This window comes from Aptenodytes forsteri, unplaced genomic scaffold, assembly GCF_000699145.1.
Source record: "Aptenodytes forsteri isolate BGI_AS27 unplaced genomic scaffold, ASM69914v1 Scaffold99, whole genome shotgun sequence".
NCBI lineage: Eukaryota > Metazoa > Chordata > Aves > Sphenisciformes > Spheniscidae > Aptenodytes > Aptenodytes forsteri.
In genome coordinates this window covers 520659-547556 of record NW_008795321.1, presented here as the reverse complement: position 1 = coordinate 547556, position 26898 = coordinate 520659, and the positions used below count along the sequence as shown (strand labels likewise).

The 26898-nt window shown below is 42.5% G+C and overlaps 1 protein-coding gene across 1 annotated transcript in view; it reads left to right on the top strand.

Moving 5' to 3' along the window:
* The window catches only part of ARHGEF28 (Rho guanine nucleotide exchange factor 28), a 114865-nt gene extending 88570 nt beyond the window's left edge, over positions 1 to 26295 (top strand). Inside the window, exons 32-36 of the mRNA XM_019472243.1 lie at positions 1084 to 1122; positions 1212 to 1259; positions 3033 to 3512; positions 6519 to 6819; positions 25231 to 26295. Coding sequence (XP_019327788.1) covers positions 1084 to 1122; positions 1212 to 1259; positions 3033 to 3512; positions 6519 to 6819; positions 25231 to 25391 — 1029 coding nt within the window. The 3' untranslated portion in view covers positions 25392 to 26295. The remainder of the gene's footprint in view (positions 1 to 1083; positions 1123 to 1211; positions 1260 to 3032; positions 3513 to 6518; positions 6820 to 25230) is intronic.
* The last annotated feature ends 603 nt before the right edge of the window (positions 26296 to 26898 follow it).

The window sequence follows — 26898 nt, the reverse complement described above, 5'->3', positions numbered from 1 at the left end:
TGGCTTGTGGGTGCAGTGAGAAGTGGAGGAGGAGGTGAAGATGTGGAGAGGGAATGGAGGGAAATACTGAAGGGAGATAGAGAGAGAGAGGGGGGAGTGGAGGAGATGCCGCAGCTGGTGCTCCCTTTCCCTCTAGCTTGTCTGTGTTGAGCTGTGTTTCGAGGCCTGGCCTTTTTCATCTTCATTTTCAGTTATCGCAGCTAAATGGAGCAGCTGCTTTGCTCTCTGTGGTGGAAAATGAGACTCAGTAGAGAACTTAGGAGAATCAGAGAGAAAGCAATATTCCCCAAACCCTCCTCTGCGCCTCTGAAAAAAAAATTTGAGAAAAATCATACAGGAAGTCTTTTCAGCGTAGCCTCAGAAGGGACTGTGTTTTATTTCTCCACTGTTTCACCTTATCTTTCTCAGAGGAGCTGTTCTTCATGCTGAAGGGATTATGGGTGGCTTCACTCCATAAATTTAGAAAGCTTCTTAGGAAAAGGGAGCAGGGTGGAAAGTGTGAAGTGGCCGAGCCTCGCTGCAGCGGACAATAGTAACCACGTTGGTGCATTTTGCAGAGTATAGCAGGCACGCAGCCTTTGCTCAGCACCTCACAGCACATCTAAGGCATTCACCATAACCCACTAACATGACTTCTGCTAGCTTCTTGCTACAGTCATATCTCTATTTTTGAAGAGTCTTGTGCTGTTTCATCCTGCTGTAAGTAATCTAAACCCACTGTGCTGTATATACAGAAGTCTGGTTACTGTATTTCAAAACTGTCAGGTAAACAAAGGATGAATGGAAATGTCTTTTCTGTGTAGCATTAGTCACAAGAGGATTAAAATTGTGGATGAAATATTTTTGTTTTTACAGTTGTGCTTAGAATCTCTAGTGATTTCCACGGAAACTCCAGTGTTGATGAATTATTAGTCTTCGTAGGTTATTGCTTCTGTCTTTTTTCACATACCCACAAAAAGGTTTGATTCAGCACTGCATATATTAGTGATACGAATGTCTCCACTAGTTTAAAAAAAAATTTACCTAGATGATACAATTGTAAAGTTAAAAACTACTTTTTAAAGCAACATGTGTTTATTTTAGGGAGGAAGTATGAGTTTCCCAGGATCTGCAGGGACAGAGGTGAGTTTATTTAAACCCCAGACAGAATGTAGTAACTATTTAGTTAACAGTGGTCAAACCTTTGAAAATCCTTCTCTTTTATTTTCTAGATTGTACAAGCAATCCAGAACTTAACCCGTCTCTTGTACAGCATACAGGTGACTACTCCACTGCTAACTTTGTAGAGTAATTAGTCTTAATAATTTACTTCTTAAGGTTTGTTTTCATCTTGCCCTACTTTTAGACATTATGTCAGTGGATACTTATCTCTACCAACTGTTGCATAAGTTGTCATCTAATATATTTTTATTCTACATCAGTGGCAGGTTTCTTTTAAGAACTGAATAATGCTTGCTTGCTTGGAGATCAATCCCCCCAAAGAAAGGATGTGTGTACAGTCCAGAAATCTAGGGGGAAAGTAAAATGATGGCTCTAACTGAACTGATGTCGTTTCATGTACAGATTTCTGAAATTATAGTTCAAAATACTGAAAAATTTTAGTATTTTGTTTAGAATATTCCCCTGGCTACTAGTAAACAGTGCCTCTGCCAGTTAGGTAGCAAACTCAACCCATTTTAGATATTTCAGAGTTTTTGCCTCTTCATGCTAAGTTTGAATGTTTTAACTTATTTTTTTTCTCATTTAGGTGCAGTTTTATAGTTTTATTTTAAAATGTTTCATTTGAGTATGTTTAATTTTTAGACCTCTTGACATTAGCATATTTCATAATAATCCTGGAAACCTTGGCTTAGAATTTAAGTGGATTGAAGCAATGCAAAAGCAAAATAAAAAGCTTGTAATTCAGGCAAAATTTCTGAAAAATCGAAAAACAGATATCTTAACACCAGAGGGGCAGTAAAGTAAGGCTTGGGATCACGCCTTAATCATTCAGACCATGAATTGGCAGTATAGGTGCAGAGAAACAAGCGGAGGATGCTGTCCTTGCCCTGTTTACAAATCACTGGAACTGACCCAATGCTGGAGGAAGAGCCAAGAAAAGTGGGAATTGCACATTGCTTAAAGTTAAAAACTCTTTCTGGGGTGGACAGCACGGGTAACGGGGATGTGGGAATTCTCTGGGAATGTCTGCTGAAGTAGATTCCCATGTCAGCTCTTGAAGATAGGCTGTGCAATAAGTGCCTCAGCAGATCTAGGGCTTTCTTGCTTTTCTTCCTTCTTAATCCCAGCTATTTGTTTTTGTGTTATTGGAGAATGTCACAATCTTTAATGCAAACAATATCACAACATTCTTGTGAAGGACAGAATATAGCGCTCTTGGTTGTAAAATAAACTATTGAAACATCAAAACTGAAATAATTACTATACTGCAGATTTCTGCTGGCCCAGATATCTCGGTCAGGTGCATGTAGCAGTACGGTCCTGATGACATGGCTATGTTGGCAGGTGCCTATAGGACTGATGTTAGTAGGACTGCGCTGTTGCAGGTTAGCAAGGAGAGCCTTAGGGTTGGAGTGAGCTGTACTGGAAACAGTACAGTTCTATCTGTATAAGCCACATCTGTGTTAGGAATACTTTGTTGAGTGTAGCATTCCCAGTGCCTTAATGCCCTCTTTAACCATGAAAAATCATTTTTCCTATGTGTCTTAACATCCTCTGACAGAACAGGACCCCAGCTGTAACTGAAGTGCATATGCACATCTGGAACGTAAACATATATAATAATACTAAGTGTAAACCAGAAGCCGTGTTAAAAGTGCTTGCAATGGTTGAGTGCTTTTAGAAACATCTCTTGGTAAAGGCATGAACACAGAATTTTCTCTACTTGCATGAGGAATAACCTCCGAAAAAGCATTAAGCACTGATATTATGGGAGGTTGAAGCATTTTTATATAATGCTTCTATGTAAAAATGCAGAAATGGATTAATGCTAATATTTAAACATTTGTGTCTGATTTTGTTGTGGTATCTAGGCAGCACTAGCTATCCAGGACAGCCACAGAGAGCTCTATAGGTTACTCCTGCAAGAGAATGAGAAGACCGGTCGGGGCCATGGTTCTCGGCTAAACCTCCTTCTGGAACAAGAAAAATACCGGAATCTGGAAAAACAAAGGGTGGAGCTGGCCAATATACACAAACTGAAGCAGCAGTTTCAGCAAGAGCAGCAGCGGTGGCTGCGTGAATGCGACCAACGGCAGCGGGAGCAGGAGGCGAGGGAGGGCCGGCTGGGGCAGCGGGAGAAGGAGTGCGGGTGCCAGGAGGAGCTGCTGGAGAGGAGCCGACAGGGACTAGCGCTGCAGCTGCAGGAGTACCAGCAGAGCCTGGAGAGGCTCCAGGAGGGCCAGAAGATGGTGGAAAGAGAAAGAGACAGTGTGAAAATGCAGAAGAACCTCCTCTGGCACTGGAAGCACGGTCAACAAAGTAGCCTGTTGTCATCCACAGGGAGCTATGAGGTGTGTGGTTCCGCGCCGTAATTACATCCCTGACTGCAGACCCAGAGAGACTTTCCTTGCCGAATAGACTAGTACATCTGGGTTTTGTTGGTTGGTAATGTAACGAGTGAGCATGTGGGAAGCTGAGGTTTGGGTATATCCAAGGGCTTTGTTTGAACCTCATGAAGTTTAATCAGGGGAAGTACAAAGTCCTGCCCCTGGGAAGGAACAACCCCAATGCATCAATATATGCTGGGAGCCACCCAGCTGGAAAGCAGCTTTGCAGAAAAGAATCTGTGGGTCCTGGTGGACACCAAGTTGAACATAAGCCAACAGTGTGCCCTGGTCACAAAGAAGGCTAATGGTCTCCTGGGCTGCATTAGGCAAAGTATTGCTAGTAGGTCAAGGGAGGTGATCCTTCCCCTCTACTCTGGCCACACCTGGAGTACTGTGTCCAGTTCTGGCTCCCCAGTATATGAGAGACATAAAGCCATGGGGTGGGGGGGTGTGGAGGGTGGGGATGGGTGTCCAGTGAAGGGCCACAAAGATGATGAAGGGTCTGGAGCATCTCTCCTATGGGGAAAGGCCTCAGCCTCCTGTTCAGCCTGGAGAAGAAAATGCTCATGGGGGTTCTTACTAATGTACATAAATACCTAAATGGAAGGTGTAAAGAGGATGGAGCCAGGCTCTTTTCAGTGGCGTCCAGTGACAGCACCAGAGGCAACGGGCACAAACAGAAACACAGGAGGTTTCCTCTGAACATCAGGAAACACTTTCTTCCTGTGAAGGTGACAGAGTACTGGCACAGATTGCCCAGGGAGGTTGTGGAGTCTCCATCCTTGGAGATACTCAAAAGCTGTCTGAACATGGTCCTGGGCAGCTTGCTTTGGGTGGCCCTGCTTGAGCAGAGGGGTTGGACCAGATGACCTCCAGAGGTCCCTTCCAACCTCAACCATTCTGTGATTTTAAGCTGGGTGCCCTACAGAAGCCAAACTCAGACTGATGGGTATTAAATTGAGGAGATGGAAATTGTGAGAATCTGTGTTTTATTCTGCTTTGCTGCTGTGTTTGCAAGATACATTGTGTCTCCTGCATCTTGTAGGAAAGCTAAATTATTGTAATGCTTGAGGTGTATGAAGCTTTTAGTGAAGTCTTTGGCTGCTGTCCTTGTTCCTGGACAACAGCACTGTCTCCAGTGAGGAACAGTGGCTGCTCCAGGAGTGAGAAATGCCAGGCTCCTGTGAACCCCACATGTCAGGCCCTGCTGTCGTGCTCCCCTACAAGCAGCCCTTCAGGGAAAGAGGTTGGTGTGTGGCTCCATCCCTGACAGTGTAATTCCTTGGAGATGGTCATTATTAGGGGATGCAATTTAAAGTAGCTCTGAAGCTGCTTAAGCATTTAATACTAAAAGTGATTAAGTTTTTGTTGAGGGTGAAGGATGGAGGCTGACTTTGAACTCAACTGTCTGGTTGCTCGCTGCCAGGTGGGACCTGGCCTCTAGTCCCTGCCTCAGTGGGTATGGTCTTGATTTCCATTACTGTTCTCTAAAGCACCTGAAAATCAAAACATTTTGCCTGGCTTTTGCATATATTGAAAGCTCACTGACCCAAACAGCTTTTTTTTTTCCTCAGGTTTTTGCTTTCACAAGAAGATCTGTAGAGCCTTTCTTTAGGCCATCACCTCCCTAGTTTTTCAGCTGGCAACTGACCCATAGCAGGCAGTGACCATTCGGTGTTTAAGCCTGTGCCTGCATGAGGGGGTGAAGGATTGGCCTCTGACCTCCCCCTTTTCATCTGGCTTTTGTGAACACCGTGTGAACATAACTTATCCATATATCCTTGTCCAGCTCAAACAACGAAGGCACTTCTTACTAGTATAGCTTGCGGAACAATTTTGACTTGTTTGGCAGTGCTTAAGAAGTGGATGATAAAACCAAAACTGAACTTGCTCGTCAGCTTTAATGGATGGGACTTTTGAAATCTTTTGAGGAGAGGAAGTTGAAAGATAATAGCCTGGTGCAGGGATGGCCAAGATCTCACAGACGGAGAGGCGAAATAATGAAATGCCGAGTGTCAGAGTAGTAGTTCTTAATCTAATATTTCATGTGTAAGACTACTTGTATTTTTCTTTCAAGTAAACTACATGGCTTTGGATGCATTCCAGGCCTTGGGATTGTCTTTGTCCTGCGTTTGCCACTACCATACTCCTTGCAGCAGCAGAGCTGGCTGTGTGGCTGCCAGTCAGCCAGTATTGCCAGCCCCGTGTTTTTGCCGTTACACTGAACCTAGCTTGTTTTGGATGGCCAATCACTGCAGTAACTCACACTGCTACTCCTGCTTTTTTGTGAGCTCGGCCTTGATAAACACCTGCAGGCAGGGAGTCTTTGTGGGAATTGCATTTTCAGCCCCTGGGAGCCATGGCTGCTTGCTGAATGCTGTTTGCCATCGCCAATTTGACTGCTGCAGTCCTGTTCTCTATGATTACCTGTCTACATGAGGTACAGTGTTATTTTTGGATTGCAGAGTACACAGATTTACATATGTGAAGTGGTACCTTGTTGAGCTGTGGGGTAAAATATTAACCCCTTGAAAGGAGTCAGCAGAGCTCAATGCATCCTAGGTAGAGGCCCTTTGTTATTTGCTATTTCGCAATTATTACTGAGTTTTCCTGTGTTTTGAGAGGAGCTAAGGTTATTAGCTAGGTTATTGCTGTTTATTCCTGAACGCACATCCAATTTAACATGTTTTGAGGTTAACTTCTGGGAAATTAGGTGACTATTTGCTACGAATCCCCATTCTGTCTGGCAGTTAATTTTATGTATTCTGGTATAAGGATTCTTCAGGATGGTGCTCGTAGTCATATGGTTTAGTTTTAGGTAGTAGTCCTGCGAGGAGCGGGGAGTTGGACTCAATGGTCCTTATGGGTCCCTTCCAACTCAAGATATTCTGTGGTTCTATGATTCTGGTGCTAGACAAAGGTGAAAACGCTGTTCTCTGTTTTGTTTTTTTTTTTCCCCCCCTTCCGCAGATAATGGGACATAATCAATCGGACAGCTTACATGGCGAAAATACATTCTACTTAAATGAAGCTGTAGTGTGTGTGTCTCTAAGCAGTCTCAACAGATCAGATTCTTCTCTCATTTATGAGGATGGTGTGTATGGGCTGAACATCTCAAATTCTGATATAGCAAGGACTAGTGAAAATCAGGTGGACCTCAAAATGGACACTTCTTGTCAGCCACCGTTAACCAGTGCACTGTGGAAATCCACTGGTCCTTACCAGCAGATGCCTTTTTCCTACAAAAGCAACAAGGATGCCTTTAATAATGGTAATCAACACTTTATTTAATTAACAAGTAGTATGGGCAGTTTGCCACCTCTCAGAATGGTCATAGGAACGAAGACAGCTTGGTAGCAGTGGAAGCAATAGAGGCCGGGCTGTGTGGCTGCCAGTCAGCCAGTATTGCCAGCCCCGTGTTTTTGCCGTTACACTGAACCTAGCTTGTTTTGGATGGCCAATCACTGCAGTAACTCACACTGCTACTCCTGCTTTTTTGTGAGCTCGGCCTTGATAAACACCTGCAGGCAGGGAGTCTTTGTGGGAATTGCATTTTCAGCCCCTGGGAGCCATGGCTGCTTGCTGAATGCTGTTTGCCATCGCCAATTTGACTGCTGCAGTCCTGTTCTCTATGATTACCTGTCTACATGAGGTACAGTGTTATTTTTGGATTGCAGAGTACACAGATTTACATATGTGAAGTGGTACCTTGTTGAGCTGTGGGGTAAAATATTAACCCCTTGAAAGGAGTCAGCAGAGCTCAATGCATCCTAGGTAGAGGCCCTTTGTTATTTGCTATTTCGCAATTATTACTGAGTTTTCCTGTGTTTTGAGAGGAGCTAAGGTTATTAGCTAGGTTATTGCTGTTTATTCCTGAACGCACATCCAATTTAACATGTTTTGAGGTTAACTTCTGGGAAATTAGGTGACTATTTGCTACGAATCCCCATTCTGTCTGGCAGTTAATTTTATGTATTCTGGTATAAGGATTCTTCAGGATGGTGCTCGTAGTCATATGGTTTAGTTTTAGGTAGTAGTCCTGCGAGGAGCGGGGAGTTGGACTCAATGGTCCTTATGGGTCCCTTCCAACTCAAGATATTCTGTGGTTCTATGATTCTGGTGCTAGACAAAGGTGAAAACGCTGTTCTCTGTTTTGTTTTTTTTTTTCCCCCCCTTCCGCAGATAATGGGACATAATCAATCGGACAGCTTACATGGCGAAAATACATTCTACTTAAATGAAGCTGTAGTGTGTGTGTCTCTAAGCAGTCTCAACAGATCAGATTCTTCTCTCATTTATGAGGATGGTGTGTATGGGCTGAACATCTCAAATTCTGATATAGCAAGGACTAGTGAAAATCAGGTGGACCTCAAAATGGACACTTCTTGTCAGCCACCGTTAACCAGTGCACTGTGGAAATCCACTGGTCCTTACCAGCAGATGCCTTTTTCCTACAAAAGCAACAAGGATGCCTTTAATAATGGTAATCAACACTTTATTTAATTAACAAGTAGTATGGGCAGTTTGCCACCTCTCAGAATGGTCATAGGAACGAAGACAGCTTGGTAGCAGTGGAAGCAATAGATTTTGCTAAAACAATTGCATGCCACTTTGCAAGTTTGTTAAGGGTAGGTGAGAAAATGAGCAGAACAGAAATACAGAAAACTTTTGGAAAAAAAACCACAAAACCCCTGTTTGTGTCTGCATAACAGTACTCAGAATGTTGTTCTCTCCAAATCCTTTCCCAATGCTTTGACTTTTTTTTTTCCCCCAAGCTGAAGTCACTCTTGCTGTCTCAAGTGCATTTTACTGGCTGTTTTAGAACATATGTGCATTACTTGATGATTTCTAGTTAGAACAGCTTTTGATTTACCATCTTAAAATGATAATCAGTGGTCAAACACCCTGTTCTTTCTTCATTGAGAATGAAATTAAAGTATCTTGAAAGACTGTAGTTGTGGAAAGAAAATTACATCACTTGTAAGGGATATAATTTTTGACATTAAGTTTCCATGTTAGTAAAAATAGCTCTTACTGCATTACCTTTCTTTATTCTTGTATTTTACCAGAACCCCTAAAGATACGTAGATTGCGTGGCAGTTATTGATGGTGGCTACCAAAATGAGTGGAAGAGGCCACCTATCTGAGCACTGCATTGCACTGAAATTCCCTGAAGGAGTTAAAAACATGCTGATGAGAAACTCTAAACTATCTGGGTTTTATTTCTCATGTTGCACAATGCTAGTTTTGATTGACTTGGTGTCTTCATTCTTTCATTACTGTGAGAGTTGTAGAGCAGCATGTAAAAACACAACAGCTACAAGTCTTACGGGGCAATGGTGCACTTTTGGTGTAATCGATTAAGTAATCTGGTGGGGTTTTCCTGCACAGCTGTGAAATGCAGGTGAGACATGGCAAGTTAGCACTGCAGCAGTGCCCCAGCTCCCATTTTTCTGCAGCTGGCAGTGCAGGATGACTACTGTCCTCGCACCAGCTGCATGTAGGTCAGGTCACAGCAAAGACCAGTGGGCAGCAGGATCAGAAGCTGAAAATATACACAGGTACACTGGTTGTTAATTGTCTTAGGTCAAATCTTGAAGTTGTTCAAATAAAGGAAGTCCTTGATTAAGGAACTTGCTCCTTAGTACTTCTTGTAATGTATTAAGCAGGCATCCACTACAGCCTTACTACTCCTTGGTACCTGGATTGTCAAAGTAGCATTTTATAATCAAAGGTAGGGCAGGCTAGTCTCATCACCACAATCAGCAAACCAAGCTGATTAGTAAAGAGATTAATATTTCTAAAAATGGCTCAATAATTAACCTGGTGAAACTTGTTCTAGTTTGACTGAAGTTGTCATTTTAGTAATATGTTAGCTAAGCTAGTGCAAATTTGAAAAGGAACGCATATGTGGGTTTAAACCTCTCAAAAGTGGATTAGCTTGCACTGGCAAACGTTCAGATGCAAGCTAACCAGGATACTTTCTATTGAGCCCACATAAGAGTGTCTGGTTTAATTAAACTGGCTTGTACCAGTTTAATTGCACTGATTCTAAGATAAGCTGGTGGAGCTTCTGTATGTAAAAATGCCCTTCACCTACAGTAGGCCAGCTTTGTGTTCAGCTGCTGTCACTGCATCTTGTGTAGACATTCTTATCTTGCCCTGGTAACAGGGCACCAGGGCAGTCCCAGCAGCTTGGGGACCAGCACTGGCTACAAAGCCCACCCAAGAGGTAGAGTAATAGGCTAGTATAAGTCTTTCTGGCTAAGTCATGTCTGTAAAACCTGCAGTTATTGCCTTGATTGAGTCACAAGGTGCCTTTGGCAAAGCAGCACAGCAAATCCTTGCAGCATCCTGATGGTGCAGATGGTGCTGTGAAGCCCCCTGCCGCATTGCTAGAGCAGGCAGGGCTGGGAGCCTCCCCCCAGAGAGATGTGCCATCACATTCCACAGTCGCATTTGTGATTCGGAGGGTGACAAGTATTTTATGCTCTGATCGTGCAGTGCATGAGTCTGCACAATTCAGACTTGCTCCTGTTGTGCATCAGGAGCCACTGTATGGGGAGCGGGGAATGAGAAGAACGCTAAACTTGTCCCTGAAAGACAGATGGCATCCAAAGCCCCAGCAAATGGCTCTGCACATGGAAATGAAGTAAATCACTTGTTCCTAAGCAATGTGAATCAAGCTAGGCAGTATGAACGTTTCATACAAGGAAGCTGATTTCCTTTTTGTTGGGTTTTTTTGGCCGTGCTTTTTCCCCTGAGAGTTGAGCAGAGTTTAAGAAGATCTCTGACCTTGTGCCTCCATTTCCTGACACCTCTGCAGGATATAGTCCATTCCGATCACTGTGAAGGAAAACCAACAGAGATGCAATGAGAGAAAGGCTAGAAAGAATTTGAAAGTTAGATGAAACTTTTAATATTTTCATGTGGATAAATGTTTCATGACATTTTCCTGCATTTTTCAACCAGCTCTATGTATAAAGTCTCATAATCATCTTCCAAAAAACATTCCTAAATAATAAGTCAAAATAGAACTAAGAAACGAACACTGAGTATGGTTTACTGGAAATAGCCATGTACCAGATACATACATGGCCAGATCTTGCATATCGTAAGTTTTGTGCGTACACAAAAGGAATTTCTGGTTTTGATTAATTTTCCTAGAATTTTTAGGCATCCTGCAAGAAGTCTGGTCTGTCAAAAAAACCTTAAATTATTTAATGAGAAGCACCACCTGAACATGTCAAGGAGTTAACTATTTAATGAGAAGCACCACCTGAACATGTTGTCAAGGAGTTAATCATGCTGCATTCTACTGTGTATGTTAAGTACTATGCAATTTAGCTTCATAAATATACTCAAATGGAAACTGCTACATTCCTCCAGTACATAATTTTCCATTCATATTTTCTAAGGTAAGACATATGTCTCTTCACATAGCTAGCATCATGATTATATATCATTGTTTATGTGTATGGGAGGGAACTTTACTAAAGACCTTGGGGCGAGTTCCCACAAAGCTGAAACTGGCACAAGTACACTCACTAGAAGAGGTGTGTCAGTCAACAGGAGGAAAATATGACTGAAAGAAAAATGTGTTAATGCTTTACACTAATGGTTATGAAATTATCTGCATGAAAGACGACAAGTACTTTGGCTAATTAGGAATCAGGGGAAGTGTAGGTTTTGTGTCAGACTAGACTGAGAATTGAATAAATTACTCTTGCATTTAATTGACGTGTCAGGTTAACTAGCCGAAGTGATGCCTAAGGATTTACCTATGGATTCACCTCTTTGATTTCAGGAATCAGTGCAATTTTAATTCTTTTAAGCTTTGAAGTGAACAGCATTGTTTGCTGGTACTGCCTTTCATTTTTTTTATTCAGATGTTGTAGCTACAGGAATAGAGTTGAAAAGCAATAGATCTGGAAAACTGCACTGAAACTTGATTGTGGGAGGTTTTTTCCCCCAGACATTTGCAGTGTTAGCATGAAGGATCTTTATGCATGATGTAGTGAAAAATATAGTTTAAATCTTTATGGGGAACATGGAAAAAACTGTGATCTCCATAAACAGCCAAATGCAAAACCAGAGAGCAAAAATAGGGCTCTATTTGACTAATGTGATTTTAAACTGCACTGAAACTTGATTGTGGGAGGTTTTTTCCCCCAGACATTTGCAGTGTTAGCATGAAGGATCTTTATGCATGATGTAGTGAAAAATATAGTTTAAATCTTTATGGGGAACATGGAAAAAACTGTGATCTCCATAAACAGCCAAATGCAAAACCAGAGAGCAAAAATAGGGCTCTATTTGACTAATGTGATTTTAATCTTTTTTAAAGAAGATAATTTTGTACATATATGCATATAAGCAAATGAGATAGTTTGATTTTGGGAAAATAATCCATTTATAGTGGTTTTTCAAAGAAAGTTTGCAGTGTTAGCATGAAGGATCTTTATGCATGATGTAGTGAAAAATATAGTTTAAATCTTTATGGGGAACATGGAAAAAACTGTGATCTCCATAAACAGCCAAATGCAAAACCAGAGAGCAAAAATAGGGCTCTATTTGACTAATGTGATTTTAATCTTTTTTAAAGAAATTAAATTTGTACATATATGCATATAAGCAAATGAGATAGTTTGATTTTGGGAAAATAATCCATTTATAGTGGTTTTCATCAAAGAAAGTGGTTTCTAGAGACGTAAAATATTTAATTTGCAGTAGAAAAAGCAAAAACCCCAGAAACAATGTGTAGTATTCCATAACTCCATTTTTTTTCCTTATTTTTTATGAGAAATTGCCTTCCTATTCCTTAAGGCAGATTGTGATAATGATGATTGCTCTGTTGAACCTGTTCTTAAAACTGTAGATCAGATTCATTTGTTTTAGTTTCCCATTGGTAATTGAGATGGGGTTTAGAACAACACATTTTTTTGGCTACCTTAACATTGGTTATGGCCTAATGACATTGTATAAAAGTACCTGCATACGTTTGCATCAGGGAGGTTGAGGATGGTGCTGTATTCGCCTGGGTCTTTTCTCATGTAAGTGTAAGATGAATTTGTTGCAGTCAGAAGAGGTATACAATGTAAAGCCGATGCAAGTGTGATTAAAAACCAGGTGAAATAATGCTTTGCACTACAGCGTTAAAAAGCCATCTGAAGATGTACAAGCTGTTTCCCCGTGCTTCCTAGTCAGCACAGGATTTTGGCAAGGGGCGAAGCTCAGTAACTCAGGGTCTTATTCAAATAAGCGTAGGTACTGCTGCCAGCAGTGGAGGTGGTTAATGGGATCCCATATTGAGGACTTTGTTGAATAAGATTGCTTTCATCGCTTGGAACCTTTTAAATAATGACTAGCTCCCACAAAAAGAGTCATCACAGTTCTGCATATGTGACCATTGTGAGTTAATGTCTGTACTGTTGCTGCTGTATGAACTCCTCCTGAGCACATCTGACCCGCTCGTCTTCTGAGCTGGAACGTATTTTTGCCCCGTACAGCACACACTTTACACGTCTCCTATTTAAACAGAATACTTTGTAGCCAACGGCAGGCCAGCCCTTTACCACCTGTGGAATGGCACGCAAAGATGCTTTTCTGTCTATTTTGAGTTTTTCTGGTGTGTTTCACAGTATTTTTAATAGTGCAATTTTTTCACTGTTTGCCCTGCAGAGTGAGCAAATTCGTTCTGTTGTTCTTTCACTTAAGAGGGAAGGAGGGAAATCTTTTAAAAGTGAAGGATGACATGACCGTGGAGCTCCTGGTTTTTCAGGGAGCCTCCTGAGTAGATGTGGTATTTTGAGCTACTTTAAACTTTTTATCTTTTTTAATTGAGTAGATGCCAAATTGAGAACATGCAATTAATTCCAAATTGCCCTTTCTGTGTTCAATATACCTCTTCTACTCTTAGCATGGATGGCTGCGTAGGTGAGCACAGAGCCCATTCAGTGCTCAACATAAGTTATAATGAGAATAAAATGAAATGGAAAGATATAAGAATATGAAGTTGAATAACATCAGCACCCACATCTTCCAAGTTCAAAATCGCATTGATTTTATTAGAACAAGTAAGATCTTACTTTTAACTCTGCAACAGATAACAGCAAATTTGCCTCCTCTCCATACCACAGAACACCGAGTTGTGTGCTCTGCCATAAGACATCAGTGTCTGTGGGATACTTGGTGGAAGTGAATCACAGGGGAAGTATTTTTTTCCTCTTGGGAATAACACTGCCATTTGTTTAAAGCAGATGGCAAAAGGGATTAAATCACATGGCAGTGTGATACCAAAGTGAAAAATATGTCATTATATGTCATCTGCAATTAGTATATTTCAAGTAACACTTGCTTTTCAGCTCTGCAGCACTAGGGTTTTGTAGTTCTGTTACTAATTTTCTAATCTCAAAATACTTTTTCTCATTCCTGAACATAACCATAGTAGATGCATCAGTATTACATAACCTTTTAATTAAGGCAGTTAATGATGTTCTGGTTTTATTTTGCACACTAATATAAGTACAGAATTTCCTGTGTAATGCATGTCTGACTTTATTCTTTCTAGTATCTTCTCATTTAGAGCTCATTCATTAGGAGGGAAGTTTAAATAGTGCACATCTTTAAGGTGATGAATGGAGTGAAGAGATTGTCAATCCCTGTCTTTTGAGGTACCACTGGTGTTGGTGTAAATCTGCACACCATACTTGGGGTTTCATTGCCTGCAGACTTCTTAAACAATAACAGGATCATGGCCAAATCTTTCTCATTTTCCTCATATTTATGGTTCCAGCAACTTCAGTGCAGTGGTTTTTTAAGTCAGTGGAATTACTGGCATCAATGAAACTGGAATGGTTTGGACCATATCTCTTACACGCAGGTTGTTCCAATATATATGGGTTTCAGGGAAGTAGAAGGAGGGAAAGGAGCACGTTTCGAAGCAGAAGACCCTGGGCAGGGGGTCTTTTGCCAGACAACTGGTTTGTAGTGAAGCAGCTCCAGCTCAGGGTTGTGCAGAGCTATGACTTTGGCAGCAAGTCTGCAGGAAAAGAGGTGATTGCTCAGGAAAAGCAGTCACAAAACAAGAGTCTTGCGAATTGTTGTTTGATGTCAGGAAGATACCTTGGGAGGTCCGTGTTTTCCTCAGGTAATGTGATCTGTGGGTGGAGACCTGGTTGCATGCCCTGCTTTAGTACATTAAAAATGTTTTGTATACGTTTTGTAATGGAGTTAGAGCCTGAAATAGATGCACAAGTATGAATAAATAATGTGTCCTAATGGCTGGAAGCTGTTTATGGATGATCAAATTTTGCAAGATACCGAGTATGCAAACACACCCTGTAAAATCATGTAGCTGAATCACCAAGTGTATCTGTCTGGCTTATTTTGAAAAGTACGATCTTATTTTAATTATTTTGTATAATACTTTACATGTTCCAGGAAATGGCCTGTAGCATGTTGTGTAAAAGTAATGAAGTCTTAGTAATACGAAACCTCCTCAGCAGCCTCTGCTGTTAAATATTTATTGAGAAACTGGGGAAGATTGTCTGTCTGTCTTTTACTGGCATTCATCACAGGAGCACCTGATTGCCTTCCACATAAATTATATTGGCCATAGCCAAACTGCTAGAGGAGATTTCATGGAGCATCTTGCTCTTCCTCCCCAGATGCTATAGAAAACTTCCCTTTGGGTGTCAATTTTTGGTGGGGCAGTAAAGAGGAGGAGCCTTGGTGCTGGTATGGAAGTTGGTTTTAGTTTAATCAAATAGGAAGACTTCCAACAGTCACCTGCCAAGACTCCTTGAGTGTCTGTTGAAAGTTTGATCTAGAGCTGGAACATAAATGATCAAAAATAAATGTGATTTGGCTGTATCTGTTTAGCGTCTGCCGTAGAAACATCCAACCTGTGTGCCTTTAAAAGTCATTGAATATTTTCTGCGTTGAAGAATACATGACAGATAGGGAAGCTAGTATATTTGGCAAGGATGAAAAGAGATTTTTGGTTTTTTTTCTTTTTTTAATTGAGGTTGAGAATTACAGGATAGTTGTTGCTGACAGCAAGAACTGCAGAGAAGCTGTCTCCAATGCAGAGGAACTTGCCTTTACAGCACAGTGTCAATGGGAAGGGGATGAAGGTCCTAAGAAAGGCTTCTGCGTTAAACATGGGCAGTTTTGAACTGAAGGTGAAAATGAATGCGGGAGGGTGTTTTAAAACATAGCATCACTTTTTTTCTGCTGTGGGGAACTGGCCCACTCTCTGGAGTGGTGGGATGGGACCGGTGCAGAGCTGCAGTGCATGAAGCGAGGGGGGTGGGAAGGCACCGGAGGGAGTTGGACCAAAGCAGAGCTGGGGTCTACAGAGGCACAGCTGTGGGACTAGAGAAGAAGAAAATTTGTAGTAAAGGCAAGATAGAAGGAAGTGGTGATGAATTTGGGCTTAAGGGTAAGACCAGTGTTGCCCATAGCGGAGAGAAGGAGGAGCAGAAGAAAGGAAAGTGGATCCAAGTACGTTCCGTGCACTCAAGGAAAGCACTTGGTTGAAGGGATGAAGGCACATGCTTATTTGATAATTGAGCTTTTTTCTGGCTTTGATGTACAGTTTTCCCTTTAGCTTTTATGCAAACTGTTTTCACAGCAGTTATATGTTCACAGAGCATTTAGCAAACAATTAAAAAGGGCACCCATTTCAAAGTATTTGATCACACCCTGAAACTTCCTATGCTTACGATGCAAAACTTGGGGAATGTGCAACTTTTCAATTTTTGCTGTTTTTTTTTAATGGCTGCAAGAAGCAAACATCAGTGCGTATACTTCTGCCAACCTGACTAAAATGGATAAAAATGGCTGTGTTAATACTCAAACTGCAGTCAAAAATTAGCGACTATTTCCCTGTGTTTTGAGCTTAGGGGAGAACAGGTGTCTCTGTGACTATCAGATAAGAGGCTTCTCTCAGATGCTCACTCTTACAGTAATGCCCATCTTTTTTCCTGTATTAATCAATAAGCATCAGCTTCTATTGAAGGGTAAGATTAGCATGTAATTGATTTGAAACAGGTGCTTTGCCTTAATTTTGCTTCTGCAGCAATTCTATATATTGGCTTAGTATTCCTCTGCCACTTACTTTGAGTTTTGATCTCGTCAGCTTTTATGAGCAGGAAGTGATGGATCTGGTCTGTTGTTGGGAAACTACCATATAAAACCAAGGTGCTTAAGGAGGAGACTTGAGAGTGTTTTATAAATGACCTCCCCCTTTTGGCTTTTGTAACAGAGTTGTGCCCTTCTGCTACTCAAGAAAATATTTGCCAAAGTCTAGAGCACAGTCCTTTGTGTTGCAGCTGAAAGAACAGTCAAAAGCTGGGGACAAAACCAATTGTTTGCCAAGGTCTTTGATTTAAAGTTTATTTCAAAGCAAAATTGTAGTTTAAAAAAAACCACCCCAAAACCATCCATAAAATATGAAGCAAAGTTAATCAGCACAATAATGTCTGTCTGTGGTAACAGAGAGCTCAGAAGAATAGTTTTGATGTGTAAATGTCCCCTTTTGTTTCAAAGGGAGTGAATTCATGTGCCAGAGACTGTTTTTTCAGGGTTAATGCTAACCATTTCTCCTCGGGAGGGAAGCAGAGGAAGCTTCACTGCAGTGTTTTACCTGCGGGTGCAAATTGGGACAGTGGGCAAGGGAGGCGTGGGGATGTGCTGGTGGGCGGCAGAAAGGGGGGCTAGTTTCATCATCTGCCGAGTCTTTGGAAGCGCTGTTTGGGTCTAACTTTATGGGATTTCCGTTTCTCCAGCAAACATTCAAGCAGCAGCATTACCCACTGACCGAAGTTTGTTTTGACTTCAGCCTGCTGGCCAAATCTGTCTTGGGCAGCTTATGGGGCGAGGGGAAACAGTTAGTGCCCACTTCAGATACACCTGCATTAGACACCCGAATGAAGAGGCTGCGGGATTTTCCCCATGCTTCCCCGCTGCTGTTGTCAGCGGACAGAGGAGTCGCCCCTGCCCCTGGAGAGGTGCCCTGTGCGGGCGCGCTGCTGTGCTGGGTGGAGCAGTGGCCCCGCGCTGGCAGCTGGTCACATTCCTTGTGATCTTTTGTAGGGGTTTTATGGTTATTTTCTCTTGATCATTTGAGTGCAGCTGTGTTTAATGAGCTGGAAAAGAAGTAGGTCAATAAAAACATGTGTTCGTTGTTAGCAGAATACCTGTTGGACCATGTGTGTGTCTGTAATTGACCATCTAAAGCTTCAGAGCTTAGCACAAAGACAATTTAATAGGGAATTCGTACCTAAATAAATTAATATTAAGCAGAAGCAGACAGCTGGCAGGCAGTATGCCCTGCCAAGGTGAGACTGTGGGTATTTAATGCACAGACAAGTTATGATTTCAAGTCAGGCTTATTTTTAAGTCTCTCTTATTGATGTGCCTTAAAAAACAGCATGCCAAAAATAGTTTAGAAGCCGTGTGCTTTAAAGCCAATACAACTGATAACATAGCCATGTAAGTAGGTTAAAATTTTAAATTACTTCAACCTAGGGGCATGCTATGAACTTGATGTTAAAGTGGTAGGTATCACTGGCAGTGTCTGAGCTTGAGATGTTTTTAAAATCGTTTCTTTGATAACACCAGTGTTAGAAATAGTGTGTTTACTGGGCTTTAATAAAAGAAAAGACGTCTGCATCATCACGTGACTCCAAAACCTAGAGCTTTAAGACAAGTATCAAATAAATGAGTTGCAACCATTATGGAGCTTTTTGATAAAGCAGTTTCAGTGGAATAAATGTAAATACTGTCTTAGCCAAGAATTTGGTCCAAATTCTCTAGACCAAACTTCTCTAAAGAATTACGAGGCAAAACCTGAAAACTGAATTGCATTGTTTTACCTAAGCCAACAACTAAACAAAGAACAGAAACATGCAGAATAATGGCATTTCTAGTAATTTTACCATGATCAAAAATCCAAAGTACAGACGTGAAGAAGAGTTATGTTGCAGAGCTTATTCATCATAGACTTTGAATTCTTTCTGTTCTCTGTCTTGTAACAAAAAAAGTGCACCAAAAGCTGATGAGGCTAATTAATGTAGGATCTATTACGATCCAATTGCTCATCTGCTTTTTGTGAAAAGACCTCTTATTCATGAAGGGGCTTGTTTGCCTAAGAAATGCAGCTGCTGCTTTTTCACGGGGTTGGGCTGGTTAAAAGTAAATAGCAGCATTAAAATTCTCAGATTGATTTCCTGCCTTATTCTGTCAGCTGGGAAATGGATTAGGCTCCTCTTTCCTTGGTAGCTTCAGGGTCAAAATATTTTTCCTAGTGTTTGAGACCCGGTACAAAATTCAGTTCCCGCTGTGAAATCAGATTTACTGAGGTGCAAAGGCCCGGTTTCTCGATGGTATTTGAGATCTTGACTCCCAGTGAAACTGCTGAGAATTGTCCTCAGATCCTCAAAGTTTATAGACGCCTTTTCTATACCAAGTGGTCTGAACCCACGTGGCAGCAGCAGTGTCCTGGCTGTTCCATGGCGAAGGGCTGCGCTGCCCTGCCCTGGCAGGTCCAGTGCTGCTGAGTGGTGTTCCCTTTCTGCCACAAACCATCAGCTCCATAAACAACTGAGCCTGCGGTATGGAAAATCCATCGCAAATTGGGGAAGTCTTAGTATGCACTAAAAAAAGCAATCAAAACCGATCCTAGTGCCTTTCACCAGGAGGAAAGGGAGAGAGGTTGAGGTGCCTGGAGTTCCCTGGGGAATTGGCTGTTGCTAATGAATCTGCATGGAAACCACTGGGAGCGTCATTACAGACGAAGAGGTGCCCTGGGATTTGCTAGTGGGGACTTTCAGTGGAGCTCATAGGAGTTAGGCTGCCATTTGCTATTGAACTGTAATGGCAAATGAGAGCGTGTTACCCTTGAATTCCTTTGAATATCCCAGACCCGGTAGACATAGCACTGGTTTTTAGGTGTCTGCCTGTGCTTTGCATTATGCATGAGTGCCAGTGGGGGGATTAAATACAGCAGCTCTGCCATTTCAAATAGCTTTGGCCTGAAGTTGATGTGTCAGCTGTCAGTCCAGATGAACTTCGTATAAAAAGTGGTGCCAGATATTATAAACAAATGATAAAACCAAAACCTAACTCTCTATATATAATTTGCAGAGGAGTAATGGTTTTGAGAATCTTTAACATATTTGTTCCTAAAAGTGGCATAACACTCTCTTCATTTAATGAAATTTTATTTTGTAAAGAGGGCCAACATGCGACACAGCAAATTAATTCAGTGTATATATGTAGTTTCTGCAAAATCCTTGTGGTGAGTTCACCCCAAACCTCCCTTCCCTTGGTTTGTTTTGGTTTTTTTTTTTTGTTTTGGTTTGGTTTGGGTTTTTTTGGTGGAAACATCTGGGAAGGAAAAAACCCCGAGTATCCAACCCAGCCTGACCTCAGAGCTGACCCAGCTTTGAGCAGGAGTTTGAACCGGAGGCCTCCTAAGATCCCTTCCAACTTGCATTATTCTGTGATGCTGTGAAATTAGGGTTAGAGCTGGAGGAGAAAAACTGAGGGCTTTCTATTAAAAACACAGAGACTTGAGAGGGTTTTTTTGCCTGGAGTGTTTCCTTATGCCTTGATAATGTCTTCCTATCCTTCCCATAATCATCACTGTGGGCACGTCAGGCTTACCTGAAGAGTTCTGATCCTCAGGGGAGAGAGAGGAGGGGTGAAGGAGAAAATCCGTGGCATTTATTTGATGTGGAAGTGCTTACATCCTATGACAACAGACAGAAGGTGAGAATCAGTGTAACTAATGAGTTGTTTACTTGGCTTTTGTACCCCACCCCACCCCCCTCCCCGCCCGCAGGAGCATGGGCTGTGTTTGTTTTGGTATGTATTGATCTCAGATTCCTGCAAATGCCACTGCTTTGTCCTTCACCTTCGGAGCAGTTTATGCAATACCACTAATCCTGTCTCTTAGTGCTACAGGAAGAGTAGGGTATGGTAGTTAGGATGCAGAATGCCACTTTTTTTCCGTTTCCCGTACAAAATCAGTACGTTTTTAGCCAGGAGCTGTCGTTTCTCTGAGTTTGGACCCAGACTCCGTTTGGAGAACTGAGGTCCCCGTAGAAACTCCCGTGAAAGCTGGCCCCATGTGCTGCAGGCCTGCAGTCTGCCGTTATTGTTACATTTAGGTTGCCTAGAAAAGTATTTTTATTTTGTGGGAGTAGAGTGTCTCTCTGCAGTTTCCTGAGACCTATCCTCATGGTACTGGAGCTAAACTCATGGAAAATGGGGGGAAAAAATTGGATTTGTTTTTAATGTTGGATTTGGCAGTATGTGTCTGTGTGCATGAGACAATTTGTGATTCTTTTCCAGAATTTGGTAGAAACAGCCTCTAAGTCCTTTTGCGAAAATCGATAGGGGAGACAACAAGGAATGCCTGAGTTTTCTTTATTTAATGAAATGGTCTCAGCTGAGATAGAAAGGAGAAAAAGATGGACTTGAGTGGTATTTTGTGCTGCGGTGTGGCACTGATGGGCTGAACAGGCTACACGGCCCCAAAATGTTGAAGTGGTGTCAAAGATCACCTAATACCTGGCCTCCAGCCTCAAGCACATCCCTCTTTGCTGGGGAGTTTGACCAGCCCAACGTTGAAAGAGTGGATTTTTCTGATCTGCTGTTCAGTTTTGTCTAGGGTATACATGGCACAGCTGAGGATCTGGCTCTGGCTTTTCAGGAAAGAGTTACCTGGAGTGTTGTAGGAGAAATAAATTTTGCATAACTGAGAAGCAGTTAAAGTGTGTTTCAGTTTGCACATGAACTCCAGGGGCTGGGATGCGGTGAGATGCTGACAGCCCATTGCTGCTGCAGAAGTGGGAGGGAGCGGGGACCTGGGAGTCTCACTGTGGAAGCACCTGAGCTACAGCTTGGGTTCGTTAAAGCTTTGGAAAGCTGGGAATATTTTCTGCACTTATGAAGGAAAAATTGTGTTCCTTAGGTGTAAATGAGCAAGAGGAAGGCTGTGGCCAGATACAGTTGCCTTCACTTGTCCTTTCTGTGCAAGGGGTGCAGGATTGAGGCAGTGGGCAGAGCCCGGCCCAGGCAGGAGGGGTGCAGGCAGGGGTAGTGAGAGCACTTTTTCTGGGTGCTGGTGATGTGGGTGCTGGTCTGGTGGGCGCGCTGTTGAGCTGAACACTGCCTGCCTAAGCATCACTTGACAGGTTGGAAGGGAGCAGAAGAAAGGATAAGTAAATGCTGAATTTAAAGAAAGGGAACAATACAAAACTCATTTTGTGGCTGATGTTGGTAGGTGAGTTACAATCACAATGAAGGAGGCTCACAAAAGGCTGACGGTCCTTATTTACCTGGCTCTTGATCCATACCGAGTTCTGACTGTCAGCCGTAGCGCAGCAGAGAGTGGGACTGGAGAGGGGCTGGGGAGGTTCCCGTGGGTGCTCTGGCTGCCTGGGGAGCACAGGAGAGCTTCCCAGCTGTCACCTTCTGGTAGCAGCTCCCTTCACCAGCCCTCCTCTGCCTTGCTGTCTACACAGATAATTGGTTTGTTTTCCCTTTTTTTTTTTTTTTTTTTTTTGAGCATCCTCAGCTCTCAAGAGTTCTTTAGTAGGCAGCAGTTGATGCTTTCAAGGCTGACTCTGGAGGGTTCTTCCCTGTTTTGGGAGGGCATTTAAAGAGGAGGATTTCTCCCATCATTCTCCTGCGCGGGGCCAAGGGCAGCCCAGTTCCCTGTGCTGCACCGAGGAGCTCGGGGGAGGCTTCTTGGCAGCTGTCGCTGCTCTGCATAACAAGAACTGGTGCTGGCTGGCGGATCGGTCCGCTTTCCCCACTCTCCCTTCACCAGAGGCTGTTATTACCAATTCTGGCAGTTCTTCCACCCTCCCTGAGCAGCTGCTCTCAGGGCGCATCGCGCTGCTGCCTGCGATACCAGCTGGTCTCCTGGCTCTGCTGCTTCCAGCATGGCACCGGGCAGGGAGGCAGCAGGCACCCTCCCCACCGGCAGGCTGAGTATGTCGGCTGGGGACACATTGTGCTTTTATTAGGCAGAGCCTGCGTTGAGTGCCACCTGAAGCACAGCCAAAATGAGCCCCTTCCCTCTTCAGTTGGATTAAGCACAACCTTTCCAGCCCAAGAAGCCGCTCGTCACCCCGGTGGCAGCTGGGCTCTCATCTCCTGGGTTCTCTCCTGCTGTCCAGGTTCTCTGGATGCAACAGAATTTAAAAATAAATAAATAAATAAATAAGCAGCTACACTAGCGATAAGTCATTTATTTTGATAGTGACAGAATCAGTTTTTCCAGAAAGCTGACGGTTTCCACTACTCAGCTCAGCTGCTTAGAGTTTAACAGTTAATGAGAAATGGTTTGGAAACAGCTACTGTTTTAATTGGTGAAGCAATTACTGTTTAGTTTTGATGGTGGAAAATAACTGCATGTAAGGTGTTTCTCTTTCTTTTCTGGTTTTTTCCAAATTTGTAATTAGGCTTCTCCAATTACGTACTTCATAAACTTTGGAAACTGATCTTTCAAATAAGTGCTTACTGCCTGGTATTCTTATGCACGTAACTTTGTTAAAGTGAATAGACTCACAGGACTTAAAAGGAATATTAATGTGGGTAAAATTACCCCAAAATACAAGTGTTTAGAGGTTGAGGACCTTTCACTGGTAGGGCTCTTTTTAATAAATAAATAAAACTGAAGTATCCAGTTTCCATAAAGAAAAGCAGACGTAGGATAGTTCTGGTTTCTTCTGTTGCTGCAAATTATAATCTTTTTCTAATACGGCCATCAAACAGAAATAAATGCAAAAGTCACCTTTAACAAAACAGGGCTGTCCAAGTAAGTTAGGGAGTCAAATTCTGCTGTGTTACGTATTGGAAATAACTCGCCTGCAATCAAGACTTACGCTGGATTTTCACCAAGACCGAAACTTGATCCTTTAAATCCAGTGTAAAACAGTAAAATAAAGGGAATTTGGGATTAATTATCTTAACATCCTGTGTCATCCCACTATGGCCAAGCACCGCTCGTGTATAAATACCTTGCCCCTGCCACCGAACCTGCAGTCTCAGCAGCAGGTATAACATACATGTGGCTTATGCTGGAAGCCGAAGCCCCAAAGCTTGCTTGCTCCCCCCAGCTGTGCGAATATCAAAGAGGAGAACATGCTGAAGGCAGAGGCAGCGATATGATGTGTTCCCACATGCCCATGGCATAATCATCTCCTGCCGCTCCACACGCCCTGTGGCGGGGAGCAGCCAGGGAGCCTAGGCTTTGCAGGGTGCCAGCAAGCTTGTTTTGCCTTAAACTCATGTGAATGTCTCAGTGAACAAGACTGGTGAAAGCCATATGTGTCGGGGGAATGCCAAATGTGGGCAGGTGTCATTTTAAATTGCCACCAGTTAGAGCGACACAGTGTGCAAAAATCCGAGTATCTCCTTTATAACAGATTTTCATTGCACATACATGTGAGAAGGGGTAGGGACCAGAGCAGGCATGAAATGTCTTTTTAGCTCTCTGCATGAATGACCAAGGCTCAAAGGACCCCACTGCTGGGTTTGCTTGCTTCTGGCATTACCCATGCTGTGGGAGGGGTGCCAAGCTCCCCTTCTTCCTGCAGAGTGCTTTTTGTGGGGGGAAGAATGAAAAGTTAACCCTCCTGATGTAATAGCAGAGGTCTGTTGGGCTAAAATTACAGTGAAATGTATTGCAGCCTGTCTATTGCAGACTTTTCTCATCCCTAGGTATGAGGATGCACGCTCCCTTGTTGTGCAGCTTGTTTTTATGGTAAAAATTGCTTTGCAGAAATAAAGATGTAGAAAAGCCAGCTGCTAAGGTGTAGTTCCTGAGGGCCTGAAGTGGTACAGAAAGCTGACTAGGGCAAAACCCAACCACAGTTGGGGTGGTTTTGTTTTGTTTTGTTTTGTTTTTTTAAAAGTAGTGCACAGATCATCACAAAAGCCTTCAGAGCTCAGTGCTGGAAAACAAGTACCTGATTCTCTGCATTTGCAGGAGAAAATTGGAAACATAACAAATGAAGATCCTTGTGAAATAATTTCTTAGTGTTTGGGTGCAGGTATTATCTCCACATCACACCTAAAGGATTGAGACAAGAATAGAGTAGGTAGTTTGTGCAAATAAACGCAGATAAACTTGGCAGAAAAAGCTGACTGGCTATACATCTGTTACAGACTGCAAGTGCCAGTCAAGTAGACTTTTAACTGGGTTTACTCAGTTGATTCTTTTTCATCCATAAAAGGAAGGCTTGCAAATAAAATTCTGTGTAATGATGGAAACTATTAATTTTACAGTTGTATTATTACTAATAAAGTTACTAATTATGTGCTGTATGTTTCCCTCCAGCCCAACTCTGACAGCATTTATGCCTTTCCATTATTGTGTGTCTGGTTAGTGAAGTATGGGTATAAATTTCTTTTATTGTAAAAATAGTGACAGTGATCATCCCTGTGGATGGACAGACTTGAAGAGATTTCAGTAAATTTGGGTAAGGTACCTCTCACCGGGCTGTAGTATAATTTGTAATACAGCAGTGTTTTCCTTTCTAGACAGATGCAGCAAACTAGAAAATGGTGCTAATGAAAAAGTCAGGATTTACTCTTTACGATGGCACAGGCATGGCAGAAGATGCATTGTCACATGTCCTTCTCTTGTGCGTTACAGATCTGAATGCATCACAGACCCAGGGTCCCCAAACAAGCATGCCAAACCAGGGATCCATCCAGCTGCCACGGGTAGACACACTACTGCTGAACCACCAGCCTGGGAGCCTGCAGGATGCAGAAAGTGGAGGCAGAGTAGAGGAGAAGATTGTTTACCTCTGATGGCTCATTTTCTCATCTCAGTAGCACTTTTGAAATATAATTGTGTTTGCTTTTCTAAATGTCCGTAGTTGCTCCCTGTATGACTAAATGGCTTTAAGGATAGTATGTAATATTCAATGCAGGATTTTCCCCGTGATAAATATAACAATTAAATTATTTTGAAGCCTTTGTTTTATAATCTTTAATTTATGACATGATTTCAAATGCTTTGCAAGAAGCAATGGGTAGCAGGGGAGACATAACATTTTGGAATTGTAAAGATGCCACCAAGAGCTGTGAAAGCAAGTGTTGATTTTCTCTTGAGTCCTCTTTTTAAAAGAGCAAGCTAAGAGAGATGGGCCTGCTATTGGAGATTTCAGAGTATGGATCAGTAACCTTCTAACAGTTGTGATGTAACACGAGAAGACAGCAATGTAAGAATGATGGCTGTAGTCTTCAATGAAATGTGTTATGTACCCTTAACTATCGGGTCATTTTCCTTATTCCCTGGCTCAGGAGCTGCTCAGAAGAGGATGTTTTTTATGGTCTCAACATAATTGCATAATTCTAAGTGTTTGTTCATGTCCCAAAGCTTATCGTAATTTTGGTACTACTGCCAGTTTCTGTGCAGAGATGCTGTAAGTCAGTTTGTTATTGTATTATAACTGTACCTCATTTCAGTAAGTGTCCTTGCGCATTAAAATTTACCAGATGAAACCATCTCGCTGGTCAAAAGAAAAGAAAGGGGGAAAACAGTAGGCTTCTAGTTAACTGAATCCTTCTGAAACTCTGCTGCTTTCCCATGTAGGAGCTAGCTAGCTTCCTGCTTTCAGGTTCACGGTATCATCTCTGCATTAGGCAGTAAGAAACGAGGACCTGTTTTGTGCCTTTTTGTCTTTCAGAAATATTTGTACACTTCTGTCGAATTGAATAAATGTTCCGTGCATTTCTGCAAAACTGTAACTTTGATTCATTGTCAGGTCCTCCAAAGAAGTTTGAAAACAGGAGGAAAAAAAGTAAAATCTCCTTGCCTGGTTTGCACTCTGCCCTGCTGCAGATGCGCCTCCCTTGCCCAGCACAGCCAAAGCTGTGCTCCAGGCACCTCAGCTGGCAAAACCAAGGACGTGCCTATTCGAGCAGGCGCAGGCAGCCCTCTGGACTGGCCAGGTGCTGCTTAGCGTGACTGATGGTATCGGCAGTGGCGCAGCAGGGGTGCAGCTGCACAGCTCCTGGATCAGAGCTGCCTCACATCTGCCCAGCTCACAGGGCATGGGAGCGCAGGATTGCCCCTGCCCATTTGTCTAGATAAGTCCCAAGTGTCATATGGTTTCCATTTTACCCTAAGCCTTGCATTGTGCAAAATCTCTTGCAGGGGGCAGAGTTTTAGATAGTAGATGTTTGTCAGCAAGGGTTCCCTGACGCAGAGGATTCTTTTCCAGGGACTGGTGTGCTATTGGGAATATTCAAAAGCAGAGCTTTCCGAGTTGCAACTTACTGGGCTATCAGACCAGCTGTTCAGTTGGTATCT